This window comes from Ischnura elegans, chromosome 6 (genome assembly GCF_921293095.1).
Source record: "Ischnura elegans chromosome 6, ioIscEleg1.1, whole genome shotgun sequence".
NCBI classification, from domain to species: Eukaryota; Metazoa; Arthropoda; class Insecta; order Odonata; family Coenagrionidae; genus Ischnura; species Ischnura elegans.
The window spans coordinates 95,851,995-95,867,016 of record NC_060251.1 but is presented as its reverse complement, the minus strand read 5'-3'; the positions used below and the strand labels follow the sequence as shown (position 1 = coordinate 95,867,016).

Below are 15,022 nucleotides of genomic sequence, written 5' to 3'. Positions count from 1 at the left end.
CATCTTTATCTACATAATTCGGTGGCGGCGGGGTAAAGCCCTCGCCTGCCAAACCGAAGGTCGAGGGTTCGAGTCCCGCCTGGGTAAGTTACCCTTATCCAGGGCATGGATGTTTGTGATTGTTAAATGTTATCAACCCCGATGTAAAGGCCGAACAGTGCTATTTTCGGTGGTGTGTTAAATAAATAAATAAATAAAATAAAAAATATCCTGCGAGCCACCTCTAGGGTGTTTGGCAGGGGGTGATCAATCACCAGTATGCAGCATGCAATTGGACACCCTAAAGGTGGCTCGCACGGTTTTATGTAGGTGTAGAATTGTGCAATTTCGCTGTAAGTGGCAACCGATGGAATAATTACAATCAGTATCAAACACACCCAGGCTTCATGCAGTCAGAACTTTAATACTGGGGATCTGGAGGGTATGGAATACCCACCGGGGGGAGCAGGAGATGCCGGGCGTCTCCTTCAGAAATTTTTGTGATAAATGGTTCAAAATGGTGAGTTTTACGGCTTTCTGAGGGATATTTTATTAATCTTCTCTCTATTTTTTATTTTTATTTTATTCTCAAACCACCGGATACCGCTCATATTGGCAATTTTACATCGGGGTGTTCAACAAATTTTAACAATAAACGTACACGAGCAACCATACTCTTTTGTTCCTTCTTTACATTAATGATATTACCACCGTGGTCACGAGCAAAATCCGCCTCTTCGCAGATGATGTAGTTGTATACAGAGAAGTTTAAGACCAAAGCAATAGATTATCATTATAGAAAAGGACCTCGTTGCCATAAATGACTGGTGCAGTACTTGGGAGTTAGAATTAAATCTTGAAAAGTGTCTGGTGATGAATTTTTGGGACGAGGATATATCTTCAAGAAGGAGCTACACGCTAACGGGATTCCACTACCAAATGCCGAATTCGTTAAATACTTGGGGATCACCATTACCCGGGATCTTTCGTGAGGTAAACACATACGTGAAGTATGCGGGAAAGCTAACCGTAAACTTGGATTTGTAAAAAGAATTCTCGGTAAATGCCCAAAAAAGGTGAAAGAAACAAGAAATCTGTCTCTAGTGAAGCCTCACTTAGAATATGCTGCTTGCGTATGGGACCCATACAAAGTAGGACTAATAGCTGAAATCAATCGAGTACATCGCAGGGCGGCCAGATTTGTGATGGGTTGTTACGACAAAAAGTGCAGCGTTTCCAGTAAGTTACACGAGTTAGGTTGGTAATCTTTACACACGGAAAAAAAGATTTGATTGAAACTATCAAACTGGTGTGATAGGGAGTATTTTTGTTAAATATACTTAAACTTTGATGTAAATCATTTAGCGCTTGATTTAATATACCAAACTCTCTTGATATATTTCATCAAACGTTTTGATATTGCGTAATTTGGTCATTTGTACGAAAGAGTTTGCTAAAAATAACTGAATTAATTTAATACGATTCTGAGTTTGGTAACTTTCATCGAAGTTATGATTGATTTAACGAAGGTGATGGCTTGTTTGGTAAAAATTATCAAACTCTACATTGCTATGCGAATTTGGTTTGATAGAATTTACTAAGCGTTTCGTAATCGATCGAACGTTATGTCGCTCCTCTTTTGTGTAGGTATACCAATGCACATTTGCAGTTGAAAGATTTTTAAAAAGGCCTTACATAAAAGATAGGTTGGTAGAAATGATTTTGTTTTCATTATTTGTGATGGCGTTAACGTTTTAATTTTGTTCGTTCATTTTTCTGCTTGTTCCTGCTTAAAATTGCAATGTTATCCGTAAGCTGGTGCATCAAAGGCAGTGATTGAATATCGTATTATCATGGATATTAAAGCTGTAAGGAAAGGTTTGTGTATTTCGACACATTAAAACTGTAATTAGAGGTATTCCTGAGGTATAATCATTCGCGATCATGTTTAATAACATGTGAATAAAGTCGAAATACTAGACCCAATCCATGCTAAGGATATCACCCAGAACGTTAAAGTCATGTCTATATCGATGTAAAAAGCCTGCAAATGAAGTTTAATTGCGCATCTGCACTAGATATTCGTATGGAGTAACTACGTAATGCAATTGTGTGCATAAAGTATTCCTCTTAAGCTTATTGAGGGAAGCTGTCGTTACACCTAATTCACATATCAGAAATAAGGTTGATTATTTACAATAATAATATATTAGGGCGTTAGAGTAATCTGTTACTATGGCAACCGATTTAGGCTAGTTTTTAGAGTCCGTTGCTACCACGTGGGGGACCCACGTTCAATGCTTCATGCAGGCGTACTATTTTCCACTTTTTTTATTTCTTTTGCAGAAACTAAAGTTAAACTCCTAATTTTATGATTTTCAATCAGAATAGTATTTTCTGGATAGAAAATCTTTCACATGTGCACGCTACATCGGTTTTATTATCCTTTCGATTTTGATAGTTTTTATCGGACTGCTGTGGTCATTTCGGTAACAATTACCAAATCAGTTTGATAGAATTGATCAAACTGGTTTGGTAATTATTACTGAATTTTTCAATGTGCCATATGAACCCAAAAGTTTGGTAAATTTCATCAGAATTCGATAGTTCTAACTTAACTTTTTTCCGTGCAGGATCGTATATGCTTAACTTACTCAGGAAATTTGAAGAAGATATTTTTTCAGACGATGTGGATCACATCCTTCGTTTACCATCGTACTATAGTAGACGTGATCATGAGAATAGAATGAAAGAAATAGACTGTAAAACAGAGAGATTTAAAATGTCATTCTTCCCTCGTACTATTAAGCATAGCAGCGTTGTCTCAGTTGATAGGATTAATGGCGTCGCTCGCTAGGATCACTCATTGCATTTTTTTCATAGTTCTAACCTTGCATCTATTTGCTCTAGGAATTACTAAGTTTTAACAAGTTAGCAAGTTTTTTTTACGAATAAGAATGTGTAATTTGCTAGTAGGTATGCGTAATATTTCTATGACCGTGCGGTGTGCATGTGGCGGTCCTCTTGCAATGGTGCATGTTGGTGATTGGTCTCCCCCTGCCAAACACCCTAGAGGTGACTCGCAGGGTATTTTGTAGACGTAGATGTAGATGCCCTGGATAGGGGAAACCTACCTAGGCGGGACTCGAACCCGCGACCTCTTGTTTGGCAGGCGAGGACGTTACACCGCCGCAACCGAGGCCGGAATTTAAGTACTATTAATCCAATTAAGTGAAATGGATTAAACTTAAAAATATCTCTGGGCTCTGGGAGGGGGTTTATTCCCCAGAACACCCCATCGCTGCGCCACTGAGCACACCCATAATGTTCTGAGATTTGTGACGTCCTCTCCGTAACTCACCTATCCAAAAACCTAGTTCTCGCGTAAATTCCACAGCGCCATTCCGAAAGGCATGTTATGGCGATTCTAGTTTCTTTCCCGCCATTTCTACTCCTCCCGCCCACTCGCATCCCCTTACCCCACCCCTCCAACACTTCCCCCCTCCTACGCGACCGCCCTCCCCCGCCTCCAATGGAAAGGCCGCACCCACTTTTCGCCTTTTTCTCTTCCCCACACCTTTTATTTTTCCCGTTCGACCGAATAGGTTCCCTCCCGAACAGCCCCCTCCCTCGCACCGAACTTCCCATGCCCTCCCCCGCCAAGGCCCGCACTGTGAGTGTGAGGAAGAGTGGAAAAAGCCCACTCCTTCAACCCAAAAACCACTACCGACCAGGATTTCGGATCCTTTTTTTCCCATCCCCCGACTCGACACCGACTGGTCCGTCCGTCCGGCTCGTTTGGTGGAGCCAGAGATCGCAGCCGTTTCGGGTACTGGGCAGTTCGCTCCTTCAGCATCGTGAAGCTCCCGAGTTCTTTTTCGCCTGTCATAAAGTAGTTGTTACCGAAAAGGAAGGTATCGGACGTTTAGGAGTGTTGTGGATTGCATTAGTTCGTCGAAAGTCGGAAGAACTCGTCCAGATAACCAAGTGAATAGAAGTTAAGAAGAAAATAAGGACGAAAATCAAATTCCTCAACGTGAAATCTAAGGGTGAAGTGAATTTTTTCCTCCTGGAAATCGAATGGAATTTTACTGTGTCAAGGACTTTCGTGTGAGAATTCAAGGACGTGTGAAGGCCACGGCAAGTGTTGTCTTGAGGGCAAGAATACCCTTGACTTGTTAATATTGTCCACAAACCATTCCGTCCGCAAGTGCGTGTTTACTTCGTGAGCAAGCGACCAAACAATTGCGTCTGAAGCGAAGCACGGGTCAGTAGATAAGGGCATATCTCCAATTCGTCGTTGAATCATCGCTGTGCCTCACCGCGAACCCCGCTGTGCTACCTACTACCCATTCGGACCGGAAGTAAACACGTCGTTTTCGAGCAAGAACACGTGCTCGAATCGGTGCCGAGAAATAAGCTATCTCCCCGCTCGTAGATATCCCTCCGTTTCTCTCCCCTCTATCTCGCCAGACCCAACCTTTTCTTCCCTCGGAGATCGAACCGGCCCGGCGCATTCCTACCCACAATCCCTCTCGCGGCGGCGTGGTCCCATCGCATCCGAGGGCAGAGTCCTCTGTCGGTCGGCGGGCGAGGAGAAGCGCGGGCTTTCGGGCGGCAGACAGAAGACGCGCACGCGGCTGCTGTCCGTGAGTTGGTAGTGCTGCGGAAGGGTCGGCGAGGGTCCGGGGCGAGTCCTGCATGTGCGTAGGGGGTCCGGCCGAGGAGGAGGGTGGCGGTGGTAAAGGAGTGGCCAAGACGGTTGCTCAGAACAACACCAACGGCAGCGGGCCGACGACAATGGCGGAAGGTGCAGCGGAGGACGGCGCCGCGCCGCAGGAGACCAACAATGGCACCGGCAACAATGCCATCACCAGCAACAACAATGGCTCTGCCTCCGAGGAACAGCCAGGGGTGACCATGGAGGAAGGCGACAATCAGGAAGGTTCGTTGAATAGGTGCTATTGTTTCACTAACTATAGTATAGATTCTGTTTAGGGATTCGGCAACGTCCAAGCCTGATTAAATTAATCACTAGAGAGGGGTTGAAAATTCGGGGGTGGGGGTTTATTTGGAAGGGGAGAAGGCCGTCCATACTGAAGACCCTACGTCACAGAAGCAGAAATTTCGAAATGTTTGATAACCTACTTGAATCCTCTCCTCCTCACGGCATTGGAATGTGATAGGCAAGGCAGGTTATAGAATTAATTGCTTGGCTATTTATCCAAGGTATCTGGGTTCAAATCCCTCATAAAACTTACAAAATTATTCCTCGAAGTACGGGGTTGCCATGACAGCGCCATCAGCGGTGGATCGGAGGATCACCAGGGGGGAGGTACTTGCCTTCTACCGTTAATAAGTAAAATTTACATGCCTTCATTAGTCCTAGACGCACTCTACCCACGCCTATTAAAACATCATTAGGAGTTGAATCATTGACAGAGTGATTTACGGAATTCGTAAATATTTGCCACAATTTCAGTATCGAAAGTAGCGAAAACGGATAAAAAGATTCTCTCAATGGAAATACCACGTAGGTACTATGGTTCTTTCTCACAATTATATTACGAATCTGACTGCCAAACGCTGTACTCTAATGAATTCAGAGTTGCAAATGCGGTTGTGTTTGATATTATGGAGAGGTTAATGTTTCTATGTACTAAGTATTTGAAACAATACTTATGTCAACAATCTCATAAGCTTAATCGCTTCACATTTGTGATGTTTTGAGAAATCTCTCTATTCCTTTTAACCCCAAGCTTATTCACCGTTTATATTGCATGTGATGCCTTTTGTGAAGATTTTATCGTAACCAGTTGTTGGTTATTCAGATTCAATCTCCTTTTGTTCCGTTGAACGAAGTTCCCTCTTGATGAATGGAATGCCGAAAGTTCCTAGCAGTTTGTATCACGCGACATTCTAGAAAATTAAACGGTGTCGTTTAAAAGATCTGACGTGATCTTTCATGTAGATTACGATTCCCTGAAATCCAAAACTCATTTAAATGTGTATGCTATGCTTAGATGATAGTCTCCTGAAATTTCCTTGAGTTTGTTTACCATACAGATATAGTTTTTATCATATTGAAATATATTTTCATTACTTTTTTCAAGTTTTAGAAACCCTATTTTATTTTTTAAAAATTTATTTGCACTAGGAGGGCGACATTGGTCATTTTGACGTATGTGTCAAGTTCAACATGAAATTTTACTCTCGTTCTTCATCTAATTCCTCGGAAATTTCGTGACTGTATTTAATTACTGATTCTGTTATAACATGTATTAAAAAAATTCGGAATAACTCGCAGAAATTTTCACAGTGGATGTTTTATCTAGGACGGCTATGGGTAATTGTGACCCATAACTGTTCCTTCCCCATCACATCTACATATTATCCCGCAAGCTACCTATTGAGGTGTTTGGCAGGGGATGAATCATCACCAACATGCACCAGGATAATCTCTAATTGAGGCCTGGGTTTCCCTCAGTTTGTTTCTGCACACCCATGATATTTATTTACGGATAAAATAACACTCCAGAATGCATAATGAATATTACATGAATCCTTTTAATTTCATTCTAATATTATGTTCCGATCATATGTAGTATATTCGCTCCGTGGGTTGCCTAAATCACGATAATTCCCATAGACCATGGGTTCAACTAAGATTCTGTGTTTCAGGAATTTTATTGATAGCGAGTTATTAACCCCTCCATCGTGGCCTAACTCATTCTGAATTAAGAAAATATGCCAAAAAATGAACCCGACAATGACAGAAATGAGAATGAAGCTATGAAACTCCAAATAATGGGTCCAAATAATCCCTTCCTTCTAGGCAGTGGCAAACTCCCTGTTTTAACATCGAGACGAAAAAATAAGCATGTCGGTATCTGATTTTCCGCAAGAAAAAGTGTGTTTTGGTACAGTGGTACCCTGTACGTTAGAAAATAAGGGACCATGTGAAAACGCAACCGTCAGTAAAGTGAAGTGATAGGGTGGAATGAGGATGTTTCAATTCACACCTTATAATGTTAAATGACCTTTGATTGGACGACTTAGCACATAGCAGCTTCTATAAATTTCAATGTAGAGGTTTATAATGAAGTACACAAAGGTTTTTTTAAAGAAGTATTACGAAAATTGTTTATTGATCTAATTATTCATTTGGTCCTTTCAAGTGAGAATTCTCCTAGTTCCTCTGCAACATGCCTGCTGGTCGCTTGCCTCTGCCATAGTCTGTTGTAAATAAAAAAAATTGGTGAAATTTACTGCTATGATGGCCTGATAGCCATTCTCAAATTTATAGTGAACTGTTATGTCCACTGTCAAAGGCGCACAGAAATTTTTCGATTTGTTCGTTGAAAACGTTGGTATTGGCGCAGCGCACAAGTTTCTCCAACTTCTCGTTGCGGAGATTAAGTTAAGTCGTAAAAAATAACGATACCCTTGTGAAAATGAAGGCTGGCGGTGAATATATCAGGTCTAGACTTTGATTATAGGCTATTGAGCTGCACAGAGAACATTATCTAACAATCTCATTATGTTTCTAAGTCTGACAGAAGGGAAATAAAAGAGATACCATGACGAATGTCGTTTCGTCCTGAAAAGTAGTGCTTCAAAACAATGTTTTACAACAAGTATTTACTTCAATTGCGCGATTCGTCCAAAACTGCTACATCCGTACCAACGGCATACCCATGATAATAGCTGGAGGGGGGCAAGCCTTGGCCGTTCAAGTTGTAACACAGAAAAGGTTAAGGAAGCCAAAATTTCAACAAAAAATTTAACGGCGCTCTATATAAGTTTTTGACATTATTTGCTCGAAAAAAATTATTTTAATTACATGTTTTATTCTAATATCACTTTTTTGGATTTAAAGAAAATTAGTTCAAAAATTTCCTTTTGAAATAAATTTACCTTTGCTTCTAAGATGGGGGTTAAGGGTGCAGCTGCAAGAGCTGCTAATGTACGCAATTTTCAAATGAAAAAATTTTTCCATTTTTAAGAGATGAGCCAGAAAATCCATGGCGATAGTGTATCTTAAAGAGAAGACTTGTGGCCATCAAAGGAGTCCGTATCCGTACACTAGAGGTTCGATCCCTATACAACTGTATTTTTTTCTGCTGGGGATTTGAACTATATCCTGCAGTCAAAGGTTAACAGAGGTTTCACTGTTTAGGACTGCTTTGCCACTGACATAAAGTCAGAAAATAAAAAAAATGGCCTTGAAATCTGGGAAAACTCCAGGATACCGGCCTCGGTGGCGGTAGGGTAACGTCCTCGCCTGCCAAACAAGAGGTCGCGGGTTCGAGTCCCGCCTCGGTCGGTTTCCCCGGTCCAGGGTATGGTTGTTTGTGTACGTTTAAATGTTACATTTGTTGAATACCCCGGTATAAAATGGCCAATAAAAGCTGTATCCGGTGGTTTGAAAATAAAATAAATAAAAAATAAATAAAATAGATATCGAAATGAAAAGTTGGCATGAACAACGCGCCAACACAAAGATAAAAAAGCCTACCATACGAGGATCCCAAATGTACTGGCAGAGTACTCAGAAATAGCGTCTCCCTAGCGATATGTATCTCGTGTGTACTTGCCTAGGCTATAGTGGGGGAGCGGCTAGAAGATTCGGTTGCGTGATCACGCCCTCTCCCAAACCTTTACTCAATTCCTTACAACCACTTTGCTTTCTCCCTTGTATGCTCACATAATGTTGAGACCCATCCGTGGTAGACATTGGGTATGGGGAGTTTTAGTAGCCCCCCCCCCCCCTCCGCCGTATGTTGGCTTGGTGTTCCGGCACGCGACTAGCGTGTGGGTCACGCTTTTCAACTTTTTTTTTCCATTCGTTCTGTGGGTAGCGTGACTGTCATCCCGGTAACGCATCCCTTAGCCGTCTACATAGTATTTTTTTTCTTAAAAGAGGAAGGTGGGAGGTGATTCCACTCCTCTACCAGGGGCGAAAAATGGTCTTTGTTGTATTCGAAGCCGGTGACTTACTAATTTTCCGTGCGCCTAGGTGGTAAGCAATGCCTAAACTATGAAAGGGCTTGGTAGGGTTATTATTAAAGTTATTCCGCCGATTAAGGTAGTAGACAATGACTAAGAACTAATAAAGAGCATGGAAGGATCTATTGGCGCAACTAGGAATATGCTTTGGGGGGAGAGGGTGGAATGGCCTGGGGGGCTACACCTCCCTTAGGTAACAAGAGGTCCGGGAAAATTTTTGAAAATTACATGCCTGGAAATACATTTTACATCATTTGGCAATAAAATTTTTTAACTTTAAGCAGATTCAGTTATGATATGTCAGAACTAGACAATAGTTTTAAATATTTTTTTTTGAGCTGTTTGCACGAGCCCTTAATAACATAGGTATACATGCTCCTTCTAGGTTAAATTAACTTCATATATTTTATATATTTATGTTATACCTACCAATGAATCACTCATCATAATCCTTGGTCAACAATGGTGAGATTGCTTTGACGCCACTCCCTTATCAGCTAATCTTTGCACTCTTCGACTTCACATCCAGATCGGATGAACGTTTAATGAAATCGAAGCTGTGAAATTAATCTACTGCATTCTTTCTCTAGGACGTTTGTATTAGTGTGTTGCAGTAATTGAGTAAAACTAATTGAGTTACCGGTAAATATTACATTTAATTTACATTTTGCTCCTAATCATTGCTTTCGTAAAGTAATCGTTACATATCGACACCCAGCACTAAGCCTTACCAGAGCACGTAGTTATAAAAGCCCGCGCCGTGTGAACAATTGTATCTCCGCACGCGTAACTTTGCCATATTGCGATAATGAGCGCTCTATTACTTAGCAATCCAAACGGTAGTTAAGTTTTCTTCGGTCTCATACCGGGTAAGGTCCTCCATATATCTTTCCAACTTTTCGATAAGCAGCCTGCCCATCCAATTTGGATTCCTGAATCCCTGAAGACGATAGGCTAGTTGCTTATCGAAACGTCGCACAGTGGGCTAGAATCGAAAAAAGCTGGCCAAAACCTCAAAATCGATTTTTTTGAGCTAGGAGGTTGAAACTTCGCATACACATTCTCAAATAAATTGTGCATAACTACCCAGATTATTTTGGTCCTGTGTTTTCACTTTAACAATATATGTGAGGTCAAAGTTGAGCAAATTTAGCGAAAAACGACCACCCTCGATTTTTTCTGAAAATTGCCGACTTTATCCTCGTGCAGTGGTGTTATAAATAGTTTTATCGACAAAACTGTTATACCATCTTAATTGACACTTCTTATTCTTTCATTTGAAAGGTTTTTAAAGATTTTGTTTCATCAATAACCATAGATACATAACAAAATGGCGGAGCCTGTTTTCAACCCATTTTTTTACATAAACGTAGAAAAAAAGTATACATTGTCACCGGCTTACACTAAGTAACTTATATCATGTCGTTCTTTGAAGCTTCTACATTGTGAATCTAAAGTCAAACCTTGCACCAATTTGCAACCCCGAATTTTAAATCGTTTTTTCGAACGCACGGACGACTCCGGTTCTGGCCGGCGGCGGCGGAGAGTACGGCGACGCGGCAAGCGGGTGGATGCAATATGGTCTCATTCACTTTTATGTGTGGATAACAGATATATTAGAGACAGAAAATAATCACCAGAAAGTAATATTTATAAATATTGCTACGAATGACTCTCATTATGCAATCGCTGGGCACTGCAAGAGGTGCACTGAAAGGTTTCTTTCTTTGAGTGCATTCCATGGAGAATGGACTTAAATCGCGTTCTTAAAGTGGGGAAACGGACTCTTTTATTAACTAACAAGCTCTATTTCTAGGCAAGAGCCCTCGATGATCCATAGCCTCCACTTCCTAACCTGTCATACATATTTAAAGGCCTTCGGACAACGGTCGTTTTATAGTATTGTTGTAGTGCCGAGTCCTTCGAACTTGTTTTTGGTTTGAACTCCTTTTAGCTTTAAAAGCTTCGGAAGGAATATTACTCACATCGAATAATGTATTCTTTCTAAGAAAAACAGTTCATTTTAATCTATGTCTTATGCTCAATATAAAGTATTGATTTAAATCTCTTACCTATATATCAACGTCATTATTCTTAATGAACTGCGCTGCTGACAAAATGGTTATTTTTCAGGAACATTTTACCATACAAACATAACATAAACAAAAGCAACACAATTTACGCTTTTCCCAACTAACATTCTGCAATTAGCACTGTCAGCAATAAAAGGTTACTGTTTTTCATTCACTATCTGACGAGTTTTTATCACTTTCACTGTCTGAGCTAAAGCATTGTTTTCCTTTTTCAAAAACAGATCCATTACATTGTTCGGTTAGCTGTGTGTTTCCTCCAGTTTAATTGGGATAATTTTTGTCATTATCAGTTATGACATTAGGAGTTGTCTTCGAAATAAATCCCTATTTGTGGCCACTCGTGCCATTTTTCTAGTCAACCGTTCACGGAACTTTCTCACGTCCTTATATCGTGCCTATATTGCTTCCCCTGTCAGTTGTCGCAATTAAGAATGGACTCTGTTGCAATGTCAGCTCCTTGAATGAAGACCTTATGCACGGTTGGTGGCATACCATAATTGTATTTAAAGCGTCAGTGAGAGAGAGAGAGAAAATTAAATTATTTGGAGAGGAAATCTAGAATAATTGTGATGACTTTTGAATACTCGTGCCTGTTTCATGCTTCGCCTAACGAACAGCATTTTTTACCTAAACAAGAAGGCAAAAAGGTGCTCACGAGCAATAATTCATGAGACATAGGCCCTCGTTCCCACGTGCAATTATATTTCGCATGTCCTCACTGCTATCAAAGCCGTGTTTGCAAATTAAAGTGCACTTTATATGCGACGCGAAACTAGGATCTGTGGAAATGCACGTTAAGATTCGAGTCGCAGTAAGAGAACAGAACCATTTTTGGAAACTTCTTATATAACCTCTGCTACTATAATTTCACTCGGCTAAATGAAATCATATGCTCGCGTCACTCTCTCATCGCTGGGGTTAATATTATATCCCTGGCATTTCAGATTTTCGAAGATTCTTGCACCGAAATTTGGTGAGCTGCATGGACACAATTACTTATTGAAAGGGCCTCTTAATCTGACATAACATAATATTCGGGGTTGCATTTTATCCACTTGGCAAGAGTTCTTCTTGCCTCCGAGGATGGTCACTGTATCTTCCTTATGCATTCGTTTTCCTCCTATTCGTTCTTTCGATACAACCCTGAAAACATGAATTGACGTCCATCTGCACTGGCTAAACTAGAGCAACATGTGAATTGTGCTGCATAAGGAATGGTTATTAATTGCTTTAAATCAAGAATATAAACTAAATAAGAATAATGAACTCTTCAAGCACCAAGACAGTACTTGATTTGGCAAAATTCGGCAAAATCAAGTACTGTATTGAGCCATTTTCCATCACGTTTAAGGAATATATTAACTGTTATTTTTAAAAAGTTTATTAGTTAGTAAAAGAGTCCGTTTCCCCACTTTAAGAACGCGATTTAAGTCCATTCTCCATGGAATGCACTCAAAGAAAGAAACCTTTCAGTGCACCTCTTGCAGTGCCCAGCGATTGCATAATGAGAGTCATTCGTAGCAATATTTATAAATATTACTTTCTGGTGATTATTTTCTGTCTCTAATATATCTGTTATCCACACATAAAAGTGAATGAGACCATATTGCATCCACCCGCTTGCCGCGTCGCCGTACTCTCCGCCGCCGCCGGCCAGAACCGGAGTCGTCCGTGCGTTCGAAAAAACGATTTAAAATTCGGGGTTGCAAATTGGTGCAAGGTTTGACTTTAGATTCACAATGTAGAAGCTTCAAAGAACGACATGATATAAGTTACTTAGTGTAAGCCGGTGACAATGTATACTTTTTTTCTACGTTTATGTAAAAAAATGGGTTGAAAACAGGCTCCGCCATTTTGTTATGTATCTATGGTTATTGATGAAACAAAATCTTTAAAAACCTTTCAAATGAAAGAATAAGAAGTGTCAATTAAGATGGTATAACAGTTTTGTCGATAAAACTATTTATAACACCACTGCACGAGGATAAAGTCGGCAATTTTCAGAAAAAATCGAGGGTGGTCGTTTTTCGCTAAATTTGCTCAACTTTGACCTCACATATATTGTTAAAGTGAAAACACAGGACCAAAATAATCTGGGTAGTTATGCACAATTTATTTGAGAATGTGTATGCGAAGTTTCAACCTCCTTGCTTAAAAAAATCGATTTTGAGGTTTTGGCCAGCTTTTTTCGATTCTAGCCCACTGTGCGTCGTAAGGAGATATGGAGGACCTTACCCAGTGTGAGACCCAAGAAAACTTCCCTGTCATTGTTCGCCGGGAAGAACTAGACATTAAATCCAAACGGTGAGAATAATAACAATAATTTCTATTTTGCTTACGGGTTCCCCCAATAGGGTGGTTTCCTATTATTTTTTTATTGCCTAAATCGAAAGATTATTACTCCTGGAGTACGTATTTCGCGCTTTTAGATTTTTAAATGACGATATCTATTTTTCGCGATTAAATGAAAAGTGAAAAATTTCAAGCGCGCAAAAACGCGACGCGTAAGTAGGAAAGTCCGTGCGACGCATTTCTGGTTCCCCCTCTCTCCTTGTGAAGTGACCTTGATCGAGGCTCTGAGCGCTGATAGGACGCAGGATGCTAGCGGATAGCTGAGTACTTTGCTGAATGGTAGCGCTTGGCTTTAAAAAGGTTTATTAATACCTTATCAAACGAAGAAAACTTTCCGACCTTAGCCAGTTTTAATAGGTGATTATTAAGACATGTTTCCCTGAGCTCTGTGCCTCATGCATGCATTGGTAACCTCAGACGATGTATAACTCCTATCCTCTCGTGTAGAAACTAGGTCCCTGTGACGTCACGCGGAGTGGAATCGCATGGGCGCCAATCTGGCCTTTTTCAAATGAGGATAAAATTTGACCCTTGCCATTCGTTAAACCGGTATTTCAAAAACCAAATAATTTGTGTATTATGAATACACTAATGGTGGGTAACGAATCGCAATCAATGCCTATCGTTTTCTTTGATGAAGGAAACTACCCTATTACGAGCAATTCAACATTAGACATCTACAGACAAATACACTAAACCCGTTTATAACCACCCGTGCCCTGGATATCAAGGCGGGACTCGAACCCGCGAGCTTTAGTTTTGTGTGGCGAAGAATCATCCCCGCTGCCGCCGAGGCTGGATAAATAAAGGGCGAACCAATCTTCGCAGTTTCCTTTTTAAATGCGTTTAAACCTATCTTTAGGGTTTATTTGCTTTTTACGATTGTGAGACGACATCAGTTGGATAATAAATGCTCCGTAAGATTTCCCCTGATCAATGGAGCGAGCCAATGAATTCCCACGGCCTCGCGGCATTGAGAAATACAAAGAGCGGAGTCCTCACCTCATGGAACGCTGGTTCAACGACCCCCGCCTCTGAATATCGCGGCACTCGACCCCGTGGACCAATCTCGTCAACCCAAAGTGGTCCGCCTTGGTGTCCCCTTCGAATATTATATTTCCCTTTTGTCCCGTTCGAATATTTTTACGCTAGGCTGGAGTTAAAAACAGCCAACGCGCCGCGATATTCTCTTTTGTTTCCTCCAGAAGATAGAACTACGTCGAATCCCCTCATAGGACTCCATTCATTCGTTGCTATGCAACGTTATTGCCTCGGATGAATCCATACTGAATTTTTCTCTGAGGATGTTTTACCCTTTGAGAAACTAGAGAAATGCTCAGGCGTTGGTTATATCCGGTGGCCGCGCGGTGTTATTGGCTACGGGAATAGTGGTTATAGTGATGGAAAAATGTCGGCAAAAATCGATTTTTCGAGAGATCGATTTTTAATCGAAGTGGAAAGGTCGAATTTTCAACAAAAACTGAAAATTTAACTAAAACATGGATTAATAGAAAAAAAATTGACGTTCTTGACGGAAAAAAATACAGTTCGTAAATATTTTATTTATTATTCATTCGAAAAAAATTCGA

At 40.7% G+C, this 15,022-nt stretch overlaps 1 protein-coding gene across 1 annotated transcript in view; it reads left to right on the top strand.

The window, feature by feature from the left end:
* The first annotated feature begins 3,597 nt into the window (after positions 1-3,597).
* LOC124161218 (protein lin-28 homolog A) overlaps positions 3,598-15,022 on the top strand; it is a 109,743-nt gene continuing 98,318 nt past the window's right edge. Inside the window, exon 1 of the mRNA XM_046537481.1 lies at positions 3,598-4,924. Within this exon, the coding sequence (XP_046393437.1) occupies positions 4,681-4,924 (244 nt within the window). The 5' untranslated portion in view covers positions 3,598-4,680. The remainder of the gene's footprint in view (positions 4,925-15,022) is intronic.